Consider the following 19163-nt stretch of genomic DNA (forward strand, 5'->3'; position numbering starts at 1 on the left):
ATCCTGGTTTTTACTGGCCCATACTGGTCCATACTGGTTTTTACTGGTTTTTACTGGTTTTTACTGGTTTTTCCGCCTCCCTCCCGGTTTCTTTGCCCAGCGCCGGCCCCTCCCCCTCCCCCCTCTCCTCTGGCCCCTCCCCCTCCCTTGATCCGCTCTGATCCCCCCCTCCCCCCCCTCCCCCTCCCCTGCCCCTCCCCCCCCCGTCCCAGTCAATCCCAGTTCAGCCCAGTCCGGAGCGGGAGCGGCCGCGGGAGAGGGGAGGGGGCTGCAGGTGAGGGGTGGGGGAGGGGCGGGGGGGTGGGGGAGGGGGAGGGGAAAGGGGATTTGGGGGTGGGGGAGGGGGAGGGAATGGGGGAGGGGATTTGGGGGGTGGGGGAGGGGGAAAAGGGGGGGGAGGGGGAAGGGAAAAAGGGGATTTGGGGGTGGGGGGAGGGGCTGCAGGTGGAGGGGGGGGAGGGGCAGGAGAGGATCGGGGGCGGGGGAGGGGAAAGGGAAAAGGGGGTTTGGGGGTGGGGGAGGGGTCCCAGGGGTGGGGGAGGGGCCCCAGAAATGGGGGAGGGGTCCCAGAGGTGGGGGAGGGGTCAAAGAGGTGGGGGAGGGGTCCCGGATGTCGAGGACCCTCCCTCGCCCCTCCCCCCCCTTTTTTTCTCTCCGCAGCCGCCCGGACGCCGCCCCTCCCCCACCCTGGGCTCATTCATTATTCATTCATTCCCCGCCTCATTAATTATTCATTGATGGCCCCGCCCCTCCCCTTGCTCCTCCCCCTCTTCCTCCTCTCGGCCGCCGCCCCTCCCCCACCCGGCCCCTCCCCCCCCCTCCGCTTCCTCTGCACGCCCCTCCCCCCGCAAGGACAAGGGGGCGTGGCCTGGCCGGGCGTGGCCGTGGAAGGGGGCGGGGCTTGGGCGGGAGGGGCGGGGCGGTGCCGGGAGGGGGAGGGGCGGGAGGAGGAGGAGGAGGAGGAGGGGGAAGGGGAGGGGGTGGGGGAGGGGCCGCTGAGGGCCCTGCAGGAAATGCGGGAGCGGCTGCGCGAGCTGCAGGTGAGGGGGCGGGGCCAAAGGGGCGGGGCCAAAGGGGGCGGGGTCAAAGGGGGTGGGGCTAAAGGGTTGAGGCTTAAGGGGAAAGGCTGAAGGAGGTGGGGCTAAAAGGGGCGGGGCTAAAGGGGCGGGGCGAAAGGGAGGGGGTCAGTGGCAAATTAAGGGGGCGGGGCTAAAGAGAGAGGGGCTAAAGGGGGCGGGGCCTAAAAGCACAAGGTTTAAAGGGGGAGGGGCTAAAATTGTGGGGAGGAGTTGAAGGTTAGGGGGTGGAGCTAAAGGGGGCGGGGCTAAAGAGGAGAGGCTAAAGGGGCGTGGTTAAAGGGGAGAGGTTAAAGGGGAGGGGTTAAAAGGAAGGGGAGGGGCTAAAGGAGAGGGGCGGGGCCTCCTGGGGTCATTTTGGGGTCATTTTTAGGGTGATTTTTGGGTCATTTGGGGGCCATTTTGGGGCCATTTTTGGGTTGGTTTGGGGTCATTTTGGGGTCATTTTTGGGTAATTTTTAGGGTGATTTTTGGGTCATTTTGGGCTCATTTTTGGGGTGATTTTAGGGCCTCTTTTGAGTGATTTTGGGGGGATTTTTTGGAGATTTTTGGGCAATTTGGGGATAATTTTTAGCTCATTTTTGGGGTGATTTTTTGGGTGATTCTGGGGCGGTTTTAAGGTGATTTTGGGGTCACTCTGGGTACATTTTTGGGGTCATTTTTGGGTGATTTTGGGGCAGTTTTTGGGGGAATTTGGGGCTCATTCTTGGGGTGATTCTGGCTCATTTTGGGGTAATTTTTGGGTGATTTTGGGGTAATTTTTGGGTGGTTTTGGGGCAGTTTTTGGGGGAATTTTGGGCTTATTCTTGGGGTGATTTTTGCTCATTTTTGGGTGATTTTGGGGCAGTTTTTGGGGGAATTTGGGGGTCATTCTTGGGGTGATTTTGGCTCATTTTTGGGGTAACTTTTGGGTGATTTTGGGGTAATTTTTGGGCGGTTTTGGGGCAGTTTTTGGGGGAATTTTGGGCTCATTCTTGGGGTGATTCTGGCTCATTTTTGTGATGATTTTGGGGTGATTTTGGCTGATTTTGGGCCCGTTTCCCCCCGTCCCCCAGAGCCGGAACGTGTCCGGGCTGCGCGAGGCCCTGCAGAGGAAAATCGAGGCCCTGGAGCTGCAGCTGCGTCTCCATGGCAACGGCTCCCATCACCATGGCAACCACGGTCACCACGGCGACCACCACGGCAACCACCACCACCATGAGGAGAAGCATCCCCACGGTCTCCATGGCAACCACCACCACGGTCTCCATGGCAACCACCACCACCATGAGAAGCACGGGGACCACCACGCTGAGCATCACGGTTACCATGGCAACCACCAGGAGAAGCATCCCCACGATCACCATGGCAACCACCACGAGAAGCACGGGGACCACCACGACGGTCACCATGGCAACCACCACCACCACCACCACGAGGAGAAGCATCCCCACGGTCTCCATGGCGACCACGACGGTCACCATGGCAACCACCACGAGAAGCATGGGGACCACCTGAGCGGTCACCACGGCGACCACGATCACGGTCACCATGGCGACCACGACGGTCACCATGGCGACCACCATGAAAAGCATGGGGACCGCCATGACGGTCACCATGGCAACCACCACCACCACCATGAGAAGCATCTTCACGGTTTCCATGGCAACCACCATGACGGCGAGGAGGAGAAGCATCCTCACGGTCTCCATGGCAACCATGATGGTCTCCATGGCAACCACCACCAGGAGAAGCATCCCCATGGTCTCCATGGCAACCACGACGGTCTCCATGGCAACCACCACCACGAGAAGCATGGGGACCACCATGACGGTCACCATGGCAACCACCACCAGGAGAAGCATCCCCACGGTTTCCATGGCAACCGCAATGATCTCCATGGCAACCACCATGAGGAGAAGCATCCCCACGGTCTCCATGGCAACCGCAACGATCTCCATGGCAACCACCATGAGGAAAAGCATCCCCACGGTCTCCATGGCAACCACCACGGTCTCCATGGCAACCACGCCCCCCACGATCACCACGGCGACCGCGGGAAGGACCACGGCGACCACCCCGATGGTTTCCATGGCAACCAGCATCACCCCCATCACCCCCTGGGTTACCATGGCAACCGCGCCAAGGCCGCCGACCCCGCCCACGCCCACGGTTACCATGGCAACCGCAGCGGCCTCCTCCATAGCAACCACCCGCCCGGTCTCCATGGCAACGGCAAACCCGGCAACCGGCTGGAGGGCGGTAACCATGGCAACCGGCATCCGCTCCATGGCAACCACTACGGTAACCATGGCAACCGCCGAGGGGTTCCGGATTGGGGGATTTTGGGAAAATTTGGGATTTTGGGGGAAATTTGGGGATTTTTGGGATTGAGATTTTTGGGGGTTTTGGGGATTTTGAGGATTTTTTGAATTTTGGGGATTTTTTGGGTTTTGGGATTTTTGGGGTTTTGGGGTTTTTGGGGTTTGGGGTTTTTTGGGGTTTTGGGGATTTTGGGGGATTTTGGGATTTTGGGGGATTTTTGGGGATTTTGGGGATTGGGATTTTTGGGTTTTTGGGTCTTCGGGATTGGGATTTTTTGGGGCAAATTTGGGTGATTTTGGGGCAAATCTTGGGGGATTTGGGAAAGAATTTGGGACTCCTGAGATGGAGATTTTGGGGGTGAATTTGGGGTGAATTTTGGGGAGAATTTGGGGGTGAATTTGGAGGCATTTGGGGGAGAATTTGGGTGAAATTTTGGGGCATTTGGGGGAGAATTTCGAGGAAATTTGGGGGAAATTTGGGGCCAAATTTGGGGAGAATTTGGGGGGATTTGGGGCCATTTGAGACCTCCAGGATTGGGATTTTTGGGGCTGAATTTGGGGGGAATTCGGGGGCAAATTTGGGGAATTTGGGGGAATTTTGAGGAGGAATTTGGGGCGAATTTGAGGGAGAATTTGGGGGACAATTTTTGGGATTTGGGACTCCTGGGATTGAGATTTTGGGGGCAAATTTGGGGCAAATTTGAGAGGATTTTGAGGTAAATTTGGGGTGAATTTTGGGCGACTTTGGGGGTGAATATGGGGACATTTGAGGGGGATTTGGGGAAGAATTTGGGGGAGAATTTCTGGGGATTTGGGACTCCTGGGATTGAGATTTTGGGGGCAAAATTTGGGGCAAATTTGAGTGGATTTTGAGGTAAATTTGGGGTGAATTTGAGGGAGAATTTGGGGAGATTTGGAACACTTAGGATTGAGATTTTGGGGGCGAATTTGGGGCAGAATTTCATTGTACTTTGGGCGATTTTTGGGCAAATTTCAGCCGATTTTTGGGAAAAAATTCCAAGCTAAATTTTCAATTTTTATCCTGAATTTTCCCGATTTCCCCCCAGGTTCGCGGGGCGGTTTCCGCGTGTCCTTCCCCCTCTGCACCAATTCCATTTTCACCCGGGAATTTGAGGGGATTTTGGGGATTTTAGGGTTTTATTTAGGGGCATTTTGGGTCAAAATTGGGGGAGTTTGGGGAATAATTTGGGGGACAATTTCTGGGGATTTGGGACTCCTGGGATTGGGATTTTGGGGGCAAATTTGGGGTAAATTTGAGAGGATTTTAAGGTAAATTTAGGGTGAATTTGGAGAAGAATTTGAAGGGGAATTTGGGTGAAATTTTGAGGGCATTTCAGGGTGAATTTTGGTGAAAATTTGAGGAATTTTTACGGGGGGAATTGGGAAGAATTTGGGCCGAATTTTTGGGCGATTTCTGGCCAAATTTGGGACAAAATCAGTGGGATTTTTACGGCGATTTTGCCCAAAATTTCAGGCTAAATTTTCAATTTTTATCCTGAATTTTTGTGATTTCCCCCCAGGTTCGCGGGGCGGTTTCCGCGTCTCCTTCCCCCTCCGCACCAATTCCATTTTCACCCGGGAATTTGAGGGGATTTGGGACCCCTGCATTGGGATTTTGGGGTTTTATTTGGGAGCATTTTGGGTCAAAATTGGGGGAGTTTGGGAATAATTTTGGGGAAAGTTCTGGGGATTTGGGACTCCTGGGATTGGGATTTTGGGGGCAAATTTGAGAGGATTTTGAGGTAAATTTGGGGTGAATTTGAGGGAGAATTTGGGGAGATTTGGAACACTTAGGATTGAGAATTTAGGGGTAAATTTGTGGTGAATTTTGGGCGACATTTGAGGGGGATTTGGGGAAGAATTTGGGGGACAATTTTGGGGGATTTGGGACTCCTGGGATTGAGATTTTGGGGGCAAATTTGAGAGGATTTTGAGGTGAATTTAGGGTGAATTTGAGGGAGAATTTGGGGTGAATTTGGGAGTAGATTTTGGGATCAACATGGGTGTGAATTTGGGGAAGAATTTGAAGGGGAATTTGGGTGAAATTTTGAGGGATTTTTACGGGGGGAATTGGGATGAATTTGGGGCGAATTTTTGTGCGATTTCTGGCCAAATTTGGGACAAAATCAGTGGGATTTTTACGGCGATTTTGCCCAAAATTTCAGGCTAAATTTTCAATTTTTATCCTGAATTTTCCCGATTTCCCCCCAGGTTCGCGGGGCGGTTTCCGCGTGTCCTTCCCCCTCCGCACCAATTCCATTTTCACCCGGGAATTTGAGGGGATTTGGGACCCCTGCATTGGGATTTTGGGGTTTTATTTGGGGGCATTTTGGGTCAAAATTGGGGAGTTTGGAGAAAAATTGGGGGGACAATTTTTTGGGATTTGGGACTCCTGGGATTGGGATTTTGGGGGCAAATTTGTGAGGATTTCAGGGTGAATTTGAGGGAGAATTTGGGGTGAATTTGGGGGGATTTTGAACTTTTAGGATTGAGAATTTAGGGGTGAATTTTGGGCAACTTTGGGAGTGAATATGGGGACATTTGAGGGGGATTTGGGGAAGAATTTGGGGAACAATTTCTGGGGATTTGGGACTCCTGGGATTGAGATTTTGGGGGCAAATTTGTGAGGATTTCAGGGTGAATTTGAGGGAGAATTTGGGGGGATTTGGAACTCTTAGGATTGAGATTTTGGGGGTAAATTTGTGGTGAATTTTGGGCGACATTTGAGGGGGATTTGGGGGACAATTTCGGGGGATTTGGGACTCCTGGGATTGAGATTCAAGGGGCGAATTTGGGGCAAATTTGGGGCAGAATTTCACCGTACTTGGGGCGATTTTGGGGCAAATTTCAGCCGATTTTAGTGGAAAATTGGGCGACTTTTGGGAAAAAAAATCAGGCTAAATTTCAATTTTTATCCTGAATTTTCCCGATTTTTTTGTCCTCCCCCCAGGTTCGCGGGGCGGTTTCCGCGTGTCCTTCCCCCTCCGCACCAATTACATGTTCGCCCGCGTCCGTCCGCCCGTCCGCAGCGCCCTGGGGGCCGTGTCCGTCTGTCTGTGGCTGCGCCCCGGGGGCGCCCCCAACCTGGGCACCCCCTTCTCGTACGCGGCGCCCGGGCAGCCCAACGAGCTGGTGCTGCTGGCCTGGGGCGGGCGGCCCCTGGAGCTGCTGGTGGACGACCAGGTGGGGAAATTCGGGCAGTTCTGGGGTTTATTTAAGATAAAATTCTGGAATTTTTTTAGGGGTTTTTTTTGGGGGTTTTTTGGGATTTTTTTGGGGATTTTTTTAAGATTTTTTTAGGGTGGTTTTTTGGGGTTTTTTGGGGGATTTTTTGGGATTTTTTTGGGGGATTTTTAGGAATTTTTGATGATTTTTTGGGGTTTTTTTGTTGGTTTTTTGTGGGTTTTTTTGGGATTTTTTAGGAATTTTTTTTATGATTTTTTGGGGTTTTTTTGTTGGTTTATTGGGGGTTTTTTTGGATTTTTTAGGAATTTTTTTTAATGATTTTTTGGGGTTTTTTGTTGGTTTATTGGGGTTTTTTTGGATTTTTTAGGAATTTTTTTATGATTTTTTGGGGTTTTGTGGGGTTTTTTTAATTATTTTTTTGGGATTTTTTAAAGATTTTTTTATGATTTTTTGGGGGGTTTTTTGTTTTTTTTTTTTATTTTTTGAAGATTTTTAAATAATTTTTTAATTATTTTTTGTGGATTTTTTATTTTTCTATTTTTTATTTTTTTTGATTTTTAAAGAATTTTTTGATGATCTTCAGGGTGGTTTTTTAGGGGTTTTTTTGTGGTTTTTTTGGATTTTTTTGGGGGATTTTTAAAAGAATTTTTTGGGGTTTTTTGTCGGTTTTTTGGGGGGTTTTTTAGGAATTTTTTGATGATTTTTTGGGTTTTTTTGTGGGTTTTTTAAATTATTTTTTTAGGGAATTTTTAAAGATTTTTTGATGATTTTTAGGGGTTTTTTTTGGAGGATTTTTTTTTTTATTTTTTAAAGAATTTTTAAAAATTATTTTTTGTGGGTTTTTTATTTTTCTTTTTTTGGATTTTTTTAGGGATTTTTTAGGAATTTTTTGGTGATTTTTTGGGGGTTTTTTGTTGGTTTATTGGGGTTTTTTTTGGATTTTTTTAGGAATTTTTTGATGATTTTTTGGGGTTTTTTGTGGGTTTTTTGGATTTTTTAGGGATTTTTTTAGGAATTTTTTGATGATTTTTTGGGTTTTTGTGGGGTTTTTAAAAATTTTTTTGAGGAATTTTTAAAGATTTTTTTGATGATTTTGGGGTGTTTTTTTGATTGATTTGTTTTTTTGTGTTTTTTTTGATTTTTTGTAGATTTTTAAAGAATTTTTTTTTTGTTTTTATTTTTCTTTTGGATTTTTTGGGGGATTTTTTAAAGAATTTTTAAATTTTTTTTTATAGTGGTTTTTTGGTTTTTTTGGGGGATTTTTTTGGGGGATTTTAAAGAATTTTTTTGATTATTTTTATGGTTTGGGTTTTATTTTTTTGGATTTATTTGGGATTTTTAAAGAATTTTTGATGATTTTTTTTTGGAGGGATTGGGATTTTTAAGAATTTTTCATTATTTTTTGTGGGTTTTTTTTTTTTTTTTGGGGGACTTTTTAAGAATTTTTGATGATTTTTTGTGTTTTTTTTGTTTGGGATTTCTGGGGATTTTTTTGGATTTTTTGGGGATTTTTAAAGAATTTTTTGATAATTTTTTGTTGGTTTTTTTGGGGGGAGATTTTTTTTGGGGATTTTTTAAGAATTTTTTTATGATTTTTTTGTTTTTTAGGGTTTTTTTGGGGGGGATTTTTTAAGAATTTTTAAAGAATTTTTTGGGTTTGTCTTTTTTTTTTTTGAGATTTTTTGGGGTTTTTTTCAGGTCTCTTTTAGGTTTTAGGAGACTTTTTAATTTTTCTTCAGAGATTTTAGGGAAGTTTGTGGGTAATTTGGAAATTTTGGGGGTTTTTTTGGGGGGGGGGGATTTGGGGTTTATTTTTAGGTGTTTTGGGATAATTTCTGGATAATTTTGGGATCATTTCCGGGATGATTTCAGGATAATTTTGGGTTAATTTGGGATAATTTCGGGGATAATTTCAGAATACATTTGGAATCATTTCAGCATCATTTCCTGATAATTTCAGGGTAATTTTGGGATAATTTGTGGAATGGATAATTTCGGGATAAATTTGGGGTAATTTCAGGGTAATTTGGGGATAATTTCAGGGTAATTTTGGGATAATTTGGGATAATTTTGGGGATAATTTTTCAGATAATTTCAGGAAAATTTGGGGTTATTTCTGTCCATTTTTGGCTTATTCCAGTCCCGTTTTTTTGGGTTAATTTTATATAATTTTGGGTTTTTCTCTCCCCCAGGCGGTGGCAGCACCTTTGTGTCACCTGGGCGGGGTTTGGCGTCACCTGGGCGGGGTTTGGGGTCACCTGGGTGGGGTTTGGGGTCACCTGGGCGGGGTTTTTGGGATAATTTCGGGATAATTTAGGATCATTTCAGGATCATTTCGCGATAATTTGGGGATAATTTGAGGTTAAATTTGGGGATAATTTGGGGATAATTTTTGGAATAATTTCAGGATCATTTCAGGATAATTTTGGGTTAATTTGGGATAATTTTGGGGATAATTTCAGAATAAATTTGGGATAATTTCCGTATCATTTCATGATAATTTTAGGGTAATTTTGGGATAATTTGGGGAAAATTTGTGGATAATTTTGGGGAAAATCTGGGATAATTTCAGGGTAATTTGGGGATAATTTGGGATAATTTTGGGGATAATTTTGGGGATAATTTCAGGATAATTTGGGGTTATTTCTGTCCATTTTTGGCTTATTCCAGTCCCGTTTTTTGGGTTAATTTTATATAATTTTGGGTTTTTCTCTCCCCCAGGCGGTGGCAGCACCTTTGTGTCACCTGGGCGGGGTTTGGGGTCACCTGGGCGGGGTTTGGGCTCACCTGGGCGGGGTTCGGGGTCACCTGGGCGGGGTTCGGGGTCACCTGGGCGGGGTTTGGGGTCACCTGGGCGGGGTTTTTGGGATAATTTCGGGATAATTTAGGATCATTTCAGGATCATTTCGCGATAATTTTGGGATAATTTGAGGTTAAATTTGGGGATAATTTTTGGAATAATTTCAGGATCATTTCAGGGTAATTTTGGGTTAATTTGGGATAATTTTGGGGATAATTTCAGAATAAATTTGGGATAATTTCCGTATCATTTCATGATAATTTTAGGGTAATTTTGGGATAATTTGGGGAAAATTTGTGGATAATTTCGGGGAAAATTTGGCATAATTTCAGGGTAATTTGGGGATAATTTCAGGGAAAATTTTGGGGATAATTTTGAGTTAATTTCAGGATAATTTGGGGTTATTTCTGTCCATTTTTGGCTTATTCCAGTCCCGTTTTTTGGGGTTAATTTTATATAATTTTGGGTTTTTCTCTCCCCCAGGCGGTGGCAGCACCTTTGTGTCACCTGGGCGGGGTTTGGGGTCACCTGGGCGGGGTTTGGGGTCACCTGGGCGGGGTTTGGTGTCACCTGGACGGGGTTTGGGGTCACCTGGGCGGGGTTTTCGGGATAATTTCGGGCTAATTCGGGTTATTTCGATGCGGTTTTTTGGGTTCATTTTGTACAATTTCGGTGTTTTTTGTCCCCCCCAGGCGGTGGCGCTGTCGCTGTCCCCGGCCCCGGGCAGGTGGCAGCACCTTTGTGTCACCTGGGCGGCCTCGGGGGGCACCTGGAGGAGCTTCCAGGACGGGATCCCCCGCGGGAGGGGGGAGGGGCTGGCCCCGGGCCACGCCCTGAGACCGCACGGGGTGGTGGTGCTGGGCCAGGAGCAGGTGAGGGACACCTGGGGACACCTGGGGACAGGTGGGGATAGGTGGGGACAGGTGTGACTCTGAGTGTGCCCAGGTGTGTCTGAATGTCCTCAGGTGTGTCCAGGTGTGCCCAGGTGTGACTCTGAGTGTGTCTGAATGAGCTCAGGTGTGTTTGAGTGTGCCCAGGTGTGACTCTGAGTGTGCCCAGGTGTACCCAGATGTGTCCCCAGGTGTGTTTGAGTGTCCTCAGGTGTGTCCCAGGTGTGTGTCCAGGTGTGTCCAGGTGTGCCCAGGTGTGTCTGAATGAGCTCAGGTGTGTTTGAGTGTCCTCAGGTGTGTCTGAGTGTGCCCAGGTGTGTCCCAGGTGTGTCCCAGGTGTGTCACCTGTGCTCAGGTGTGTCCCAGGTGTGTCCCAGGTGTGACTCTGAGTGTGTCTGAATGAGTTCAAGTGTGAGCCCAGGTGTGTTTGAGTGTCCTCAGGTGTGCCCAGGTGTGCCAGGTGTGTCTGAGTGTGCCCAGGTGTGTCCAGGTGTGCCCAGGTGTGACTCTGAGTGTGTCTGAATGAGCTCAGCTGTGTTTGAGTGTGCCCAGGTGTGTCCAGGTGTGTCTGAGTGTGCCCAGGTGTCCCCAGGTGTGCTCAGGTGTGCCCAGGTGTGACTCTGAGTGTGTCTGAATGAGCTCAGGTGTGAGCTCAGGTGTGTTTGAGTGTCCTCAGGTGTGTCCCAGGTGTGTCTGAGTGTGCCCAGGTGTGCCCAGGTGTGTCCCAGGTGTGACTCTGAGTGTGCCCAGGTGTGCCCCAGGTGTGTCTAAATGTGCCCAGGTGTGTGCTCAGGTGTGTTTGAGTGTCCTCAGGTGTGTCCAGGTGTGCCCAGGTGTGTCTGAATGTCCTCAGGTGTGTCCAGGTGTGTCCAGGTGTGACTCTGAGTGTGTCTGAATGAGCTCAGGTGTGTCCTCAGGTGTGTCTGGGTGTGCCCAGGTGTGTCCCAGGTGTGTCCCAGGTGTGTCCCCAGGTGTGTTACCTGTGTCCAGGTGTGTCCCACATGTGACTCTGAGTGTGCCCAGGTGTGTCTGAATGAGCTCAGGTGTGTTTGAGTGTCCTCAGGTGTGTCTGAGTGTGCCCAGGTGTGTCTGAGTGTGCCCAGGTGTGTCCCAGGTGTGCTCAGGTGTGTCCCAGCTGTGCATGAATGAGCTCAGGTGTGAGCTCAGGTGTGTTTGAGTGTCCTCAGGTGTGTCCCAGGTGTGCCCAGGTGTGTCCCCAGGTGTGTCCCAGGTGTGTCTGAATGAGCTCAGGTGTGTCCCAGGTGTGTCACCTGTCCCCAGGTGTGCCCAGCTGTGATTCTCTGAGTGTCCCCAGGTGTGTCCCCTGTCCCCAGGTGTGCCCAGGTGTGAGCTGAGGTGTCCCCAGGTGTGATTCTGTGTGTCCCCAGGTGTGTCACCTGTGCCCAGGTGTGTCCAGGTGTGATTCTCTGAGTGTCCCCAGGTGTGATTCTGTGTGTCCCCAGGTGTGTCACCTGTCCCCAGATGTGCCCAGGTGTGCCCCCAGGTGTGTCCCCTGTCCCCAGGTGTGTCCCCTGCCTCACCTGTGCCCCCACGTGTGTCACCTGTCCCCAGGTGTGTCTAAGTGTGCCCAGGCGTCCCCAGGTGTGTCCCCAGGTGTGATTCTCTGAGTGTCCCCAGGTGTGCCCAGGTGTGATTCTGTGAGCATGCCCAGGTGTGTCCCCAGTGTGTCACCTGTCCCCAGGTGTGTCCCCTGTCCCCAGCTGTGATTCCGTTGTGTGTGCCCAGGTGTGTCCCCAGGTGTGTCCCCTGCCCCCAGGTGTGTCTGAATGTGCCCAGGTGTGTCCCCAGGTGTGTCCCCAGGTGTGTCCCCAGCTGCCCCCAGGTGTGTCTGAGTGTGCCAGGTGTGTCCCCAGGTGTGTCACCTGTCCCCAGCTGTGATTCTGTGTGTGTCCCCAATTGTGTCACCTGCCCCCAGGTGTGTCCCCTGCCTCACCTGTGCCCCCAGGTGTGTCCCCAATTGTGTCCCCTGTCCCCAGGTGTGTCCCCTGTCCCCAGGTGTGCCCAGGTGTGATTCTCTGAGTGTCCCCAATTGTGTCACCTGTCCCCAGGTGTGTCCCCAGGTGTGCCCCCAGGTGTGTCTGAGTGTGCCCAGGTGTGCCCCCAGGTGTGTCCCCTGTCTCACCTGTGTTCCCAGGTGTGTCCCCTGCCTCACCTGTGCCCCCCTGTCCTTCCAGGACACCCTCGGGGGCCGTTTCGACGCCACCCAGGCGTTCGTGGGTGACCTGGCCGAGCTGCACCTGTGGAGCCGCGCCCTGGCCCCGCCCGAGGTGGCGGCGCTGGCCAGGTGTGCCTCACCTGCCCGGGGGGACCTGCTGGCCTGGGCCCAGGCGGGGCTGGAGCTGCACGGGGGCGTCACCACCCTGCCCTTCCACCCCTGCACCTGAGACGCACCTGGGACACACCTGGGACACACCTGGGACACACCTGGAACCCCAAAACTCACCTGAGAATCACCTGGAGATGTCACCACCCTGCCCTTCCACCCCTGCACCTGAGGGACACCTGGGACACACCAAAACTCACCTTGGAAACACCTGGAACACACCTGGAACACCTGGAGATGTCACCACCCTGCCCTTCCACCCCTGCACCTGAGGGACACCTGGGACACACCTGGGACACACCTGAGAGACCCCAAAACTCACCTGGAACACACCTGGAACACCTGGAGATGTCACCACCCTGCCCTTCCACCCCTGCACCTGAGGGACACCTGGGACACACCTGGGACACACCTGAGAGACCCCAAAACTCACCTGAGACACACCTGGAGATGTCACCACCCTGCCCTTCCACCCCTGCACCTGAGGGACACCTGGGACACACCTGGGACACACCTGGGACACACCTGGAACACCTGGAGATGTCACCACCCTGCCCTTCCACCCCTGCACCTGAGACGCACCTGGGACACACCTGGAACCCCAAAACTCACCTGAGACACACCTGGAACACACCTGGAACACCTGGAGATGGCACCACCCTGCCCTTCCACCCCTGCACCTGAGGGACACCTGGGAGACCCCAAATCTCACCTGAGACACACCTGGACCCCCAAAACTCACCTGAGAGACACCTGAGAGATCCCAAACCTCACCTGAGAACACACCTGGGACACACCTGGAACACCTGAGAGACCCCAAAACTCACCTGGAAATCACCTGGAACCCCAAAATTCACCTGAGAACTCACCTGGAACCCCAAAACTCACCCGAGAGCACCTGGGACACACCTGAGAGACTCCGAACTCACCTGAGAACACCTGGGACACACCTGGAACACCTGAGAGACACCTGAGAGCACCTGGGACACCTGAGAGACCCCAAAACTCACCTGAGACACACCTGGAACCCAAAACTCACCTTGGAAACACCTAGAACACACCTGGAACACCTGAGAGCACCTGGAACCCCAAAACTCACCTGAGAACTCACCTGAAACCCCAAACGTCACCTGAGACACACCTGGGCCATCCCAAACCTCACCTGAGAGCACCTGGAACCCCAAAACTCACCTGAGAACACCTGCGACACACCTGGAACACCTGAGAGCACCTGGAACCCAAAACTCACCTGAGACACACCCAAGACACCTGAGACACACCTGAGAGACCCCAAAACTCACCTGGAAATCACCTGGAACCCCAAAACTCACCTGAGAACACACCTGGAACACACCTGGAACACCTGGGACACACCTGAACACCTGAGAGACCCCAAATCTCACCTGAGAACTCACCTGGAACCCCAAAACTCACCTGAGACACACCCAAGACACTTGAGGGACACCTGAGAGACCCCAAAACTCACCTGGAAATCACCTGGAAGACCCCAAAACTCACCTGAGACACACTTGGAACCCTTGAGACACATCTGGAACACCTGAGACACCTGAGAGACCCCAAATCCCACCTGGGACACACCTGGGACACCTGGGAGACCCCAAAACTCACCTGAGGGACCCCAAATCCCACCTGGGACACACCTGGAACCCCAAAATTCACCTGAAACACACCCAAGACACCTGAGAGACCCCAAAACTCACCTGGAACCCCAAATCCCACCTGGGAGTCACCTGGAGGTGGCCCCGCCCAGCCCCTCCCCGCTCTCTGATGGCTCCCGGCTCTTTTAGTGCAGTTTTAATTTCTCATTTTCTTTAATTGTCATAGAGATAATTAATAAATAATAAATTAATAAATAGTGCAGTTTTAATTTCTCAATTTCTTTTATTGTCATAGAGATCAGAAATTAATAAATGATAAATGAATAAATAATGCAGGTTTTAATTTCGCATTTTCTTTTATTGTAATAGAGATCGTACATTATTAAACGATAAATGAATAAATCATTAATTAGTGAATCATAAATTAATGAATCATGAAGTAATAAACCATGAAATAATAAATAATGAAATATTAAATGACAAAATATTAAATTATTGTAATAGAGATCGTACATTAATAAACAATAAATGAATAAATCATTAATTAGTGAATCATTAATTAATGAATCATGAAGTAATAGACCATGAAATAATAAACCATGAAATAATAAATAATGAAATATTAAATAACAAAAGATTCAACCATGAAATAATAAACCATGAAATAATAAAAAATGAATAATAAACCATGAATATTAAATAACTAAAATTTTAATAATGAAACAATAAACCATAAAAAATATTAAAAAAAGAAATAAAATGAAATAACATAAAAAAAATAAAATAAAAAATAAAATAAAATAAAATATTAAAAAAGAATTGAAATGAAATTAAATTAAATAAAATGAAATAAAATAAAATGAAATAAAATGAAATAAAAATAAAATAAAATGAAATGAAATAAAATGAAATAAAAAATAAAATAAAAAATAAAATAAAATAAAATGAAATGAATTAAAATGAAATGAAATGAAATAGATAAAATAATTAAAATAAAATTTAAAAAATAGAATAAAATAAATTAAAATGAATTAAAATGAAATGAAATGAAATAAAATAAAATAAATAAAAATAAAATAAAATATTAAAAAATAAAATAAAATGAAATTAATTAAAATGAATTTAAATGAAATGAAATGAAATAATGAAATGAAATGAAATTAAATAAATAGATAAAATAATTAAAAATTTTAAAAAATAACTAAAATGAAATTAAATGAAATGAAATAAAATAAATTAAAAATTTAAAATAAAATAAAATGAAAAAATTTTAAAAATTACGAAAAATAAAAAAAAGTTAATCAAAAATAACATAAAATATAAAAAAAGAAAATATTAATTAAAAAAATGAAAAAAACACTAAAAAAACCCCAAAAAACCCAAAAAACAAAAAAAAATTAAAAACCACAAAAAACCAAAAAACCAAAAAACCCAAAAAAACCACAAAAAAACCAAAAAAAACCAAAACAAAAAAATTTAAAAAACCAAAAAAAACCCCAAAAAACCCCAAAAAACCCCAAAATAACCCAAAAAAACCAAAACCCCAAAAAATTAAAAAACCCAAAAAACCCAAAAACCGCAAAAAAACAACAAAAAAAACCAAAACAAAAAAACAAAAACAAAAAACAACCACAAAAAAAGGTGGTAAAATGAACTAAAAAATCAAAAAAAGGAAATGCCGTAAAGTGCGACTGTCACAAAATGGCGCCCTTAGGAGCAACTGTCACAAAATGGCGCCGAAAAGCGCGGCTGTCACAAAATGGCGCCTGTCGTAAAAGGGCCGTAAAGCGCGGCTGTCACAAAATGGCGCCCTTAGGAGCGACTGTCGCAAAATGGCGCCGTAAAGCGCGACCGTCGTAAAAGGGGCCGTAAAGCGCGACTGTCGTAAAAGCGGCCGTAAAGCGCGGATGTCGCAAAAGGGGCCGTAAAGCGCGACTGTCGTAAAAGGTGTCGCAAAGCGCGACTGTCGTAAAAGCGGCCGTAAAGTGCGACTGTCGCAAAAGTGCCGTAAAGCGCGACTGCCGTAAAGCAACACTGACGTAAAAGGTGCAGTAAAGCGCGACCGTCGTAAAAGCGGCCGTAAAGCAAAACTGTCGCAAAAGGTGCCGTAAAGCGCGACTGTCGTAAAACTGCCGTAAAGCAAAACTGTCGTAAAAGGTGCCATAAAGTGCGGCTGTCGCAAAAGGGGCCGTAAAGCGCGACTGTCGTAAAAGGGGCCGTAAAGCGCGACTGTCGCAAAAGGTGCCGTAAAGCGCGACTGTCGCAAAACTGCCGTAAAGCGCGACTGTCGCAAAAGGTGCCGTAAAGCAAAACTGTCGCAAAAGGTGCCGTAAAGCGCGACTGTCGCAAAAGGGGCCGTAAAGCGCGACTGTCGTAAAAGGGGCTGTAAAGCGCGGATGTCGTAAAAGGTGCCTCAAAGCGCGACCGTCGTAAAAGGGGCCGTAAAGCGCGACTGTCGTAAAATCGCGACTGTCACAAAGAGGGCCGTAAAGCGCGACTGCCGTAAAACTGCCGTGAGTTTTGGCTTTCGTGAAAGGAGCCCATTCAGCAGAGCCTTTGCACACGGGTGTTTCAAGCACTTTATTGGCCTCTCCGCCGCGCCGTGGCTGCCGCGGGGCCGCTCCCGGCCCTCAGGCGCTGCTCCAGCCCCGTTTGCTGCACGGGCCGTGCCCGAAGCCGCCGCCCCGCCCCTTTTGCGAGCTCCGCCCCTTGCGGCCGCCGCGAGTTTGCAGCGGGTGCCGCCCCCTCCTGCCCTTGGCACCGCGCGGCTTCCGTAGCCGCGGCCCCGCCCCCTCCTCCCTTTTGGCACCGCGCGGCTTCCGTAGCCGCGGCCCCGCCCCCTCCTCCCTTTTGGCACCGCGCGGCTTCCGTAGCCGCGGCCCCGCCCCCTCCCGCCGCCGCCAGCTTCTCCCCCGTTCCCCGCGCGTGCGGACCGCTCCCGCCGCCCCCCCCGTCCCCCTCGCCCCCCTTTGCCGACCCAGCGGGGCCGGTGCTGGCCCCGGTCCCGCCGCTGCTGCTGCGTCTTTGCCGTTCCCTGCGGCTCCCGGCTCTGCGGTGCCGAGCGCACCTGGCGCGGCCGCGGTGCCGCCCCCCCAACCCCGGCGTTCCGAGCTGCCCCCGGTCCCGGCACAGCACCGCGGCGCCCCAGCCACCCCGTGCCGCCGCGGCGTCCATACCGGCGGCCGCGGCTTCTCCCGTGCCGCCGCTCCAGCCCGGCGTCCCGGCAGCGCCGCCCCGGCTCCCAGCGGCCGCACGCCGCGCTCCAGCCGCCGAACCGGCCCGCCACAGCTCGCCATGGCCGCCCCGCCGCCCCTCCGCCTCCCGCCACCCCCCCAGGGATCATCTCCCGCTGCCGGGGCCGCTCCGCCGCCGCCGCCGCCCGTGGCCGCTTCCCCGCTCCTGCCACCGCTGCTGCCGAGCCGCGCCTGCCCCCCCGCAGCCCTCCCCGCTTCAGCGCTGCCGGATTGAGCGGCTCCGCCGCCTCCCGCAACCGCGGCCGTCCCGGCGCTCCTCCCGCGGCCGCAGCCGCGGCCCCGGCTCCCGTTCCTGCAGCTCCGCCGCCTCCCGCACCCCCCCCGCCGCCGCGGCCGCCGCCATTTTGGCTCCCTCACGTCGCCCTAGCGACGCAACGCGCATGCGCAGTTGCTACAACTCCGCGCCGCTTCCGGGATCAGCCGCGCGCATGCCCAGTTTTATTTGCCCGGCCCCGCCGCCATTTCCCTCCCCTCATGGCTTTGGCCGCAGCTTTGGTGCTGCACGGTCCCGGTTCCGGGGCGCTCCGTGCCGCTTTCCAGCCACGGCCGCCATCCCCGTGCCCGGGCACGCCGATTCCGCCGCCACCGGGTCCGGACGCGGCGCCAAAGCGGGAGGAAACTGCGGCGGCTCGCGTGTATCCTTCCACGCCTCGCGTGTATCCTTCCGCGGCTGTGCCGCTGCCGGGGCTTGAGGGGCCGGGCACGGCCGCATCACCGAGAGATCCCTCCGCAGCGCGGGACGCTGCACAGCCCCACCCGATATCCCTCCGCGTGTTCGCCTTCCGCGCTCCAGCAATGAGTGGGACTACTTTCCCCCCCCCCGAATTACCACCAAAACTTCCCCAAAATCGGCCCCAAATTCCCCCAAAATTGTCTTAAACCCTCCCAAAAATTGCCCCAAATTTGCCCCAAAATTTTCCCCTCAAAATCGGCCCCAAACTCCCCCAAAATTTGCCCTCAAATTGTCTTTAAACCCTCCCAAAAATTGCCCCAAATTTGCCCCAAAATTTCCCCCAAAACTGGCCCCAAACTTCCCCAAAATTTGCCCCCAAATTCTCCCAAAATTGTCTTCAAACCCTCCCAAAAATTGCCCCAAATTTGCTCCAAAATTGTCCAAAATTTCCCCTCAAAATTGGCCCCAGACTCCCCCCAAATTGTCTTCAAATCCTCCCAAAATATCCCCAAATTTGCCCCAAAATTTTCCCCTCAAAATCGGCCCCAAACTCCCCCCAAGATTTGCCCCCAAATTCCCCCAAAATTGTCTTCAAATACTCCCAAAAATTGCCCCAAAGTTGCTCCAAAATTGTCGAAAATTTCCCTCAAAATTGGCCCCAGACTCCCCCAAAATTGTCTTCAAATCCTCCCAAAAATATCCCAAATTTGCCCCAAAATTCCCCACAATTTCCCTCAAAATCGGCCCCAAACTCCCCCAAAATTGTCTTAAACCCTCCAAAAATTGCCCCGAATTTGCCCTAAAATTCCCCAAATTTTTCCCCTCAAAATTGGCCCCAAACTCCCCCAAAATTTGCCCCCAAAATTCCCCCAATTGTCTTCAAATTCTCCCAAAAAATACCCCAAATTTGGCCCCAAACTCCCCAAAATTTTCCCCTATTCCCCCAAAATTGTCTTCAAGCCCTCCCAAAAATTGCCCACAAATTTGCTGCAAAAAT

General features: G+C 50.0%; 1 protein-coding gene and 1 long non-coding RNA gene across 2 annotated transcripts; one reads left to right on the forward strand and one right to left on the reverse strand.

Moving 5' to 3' along the window:
- The first annotated feature begins 933 nt into the window (after window positions 1-933).
- LOC143691906 (uncharacterized) lies at window positions 934-12736 on the forward strand. The gene is made up of 5 exons (XM_077170945.1): window positions 934-1040; window positions 2132-3359; window positions 6351-6583; window positions 10079-10258; window positions 12472-12736. Exons 1-5 carry the CDS (start codon window positions 1014-1016, stop codon window positions 12679-12681), a joined length of 1878 nt encoding a protein of 625 aa, XP_077027060.1. The 5' UTR covers window positions 934-1013; the 3' UTR covers window positions 12682-12736.
- A 482-nt stretch (window positions 12737-13218) lies between these two features.
- On the reverse strand, window positions 13219-14250 carry LOC143691918 (uncharacterized). The gene is made up of 3 exons (XR_013179719.1): window positions 14229-14250; window positions 13610-13641; window positions 13219-13311 (listed from the first exon to the last, which is right to left on the reverse strand). It is a non-coding gene; the product is annotated as an uncharacterized LOC143691918 (long non-coding RNA).
- Between the last annotated feature and the right edge of the window lie 4913 nt (window positions 14251-19163).

The sequence above is a fragment of the Agelaius phoeniceus genome, chromosome 37, assembly GCF_051311805.1.
Source record: "Agelaius phoeniceus isolate bAgePho1 chromosome 37, bAgePho1.hap1, whole genome shotgun sequence".
NCBI classification, from domain to species: Eukaryota; Metazoa; Chordata; class Aves; order Passeriformes; family Icteridae; genus Agelaius; species Agelaius phoeniceus.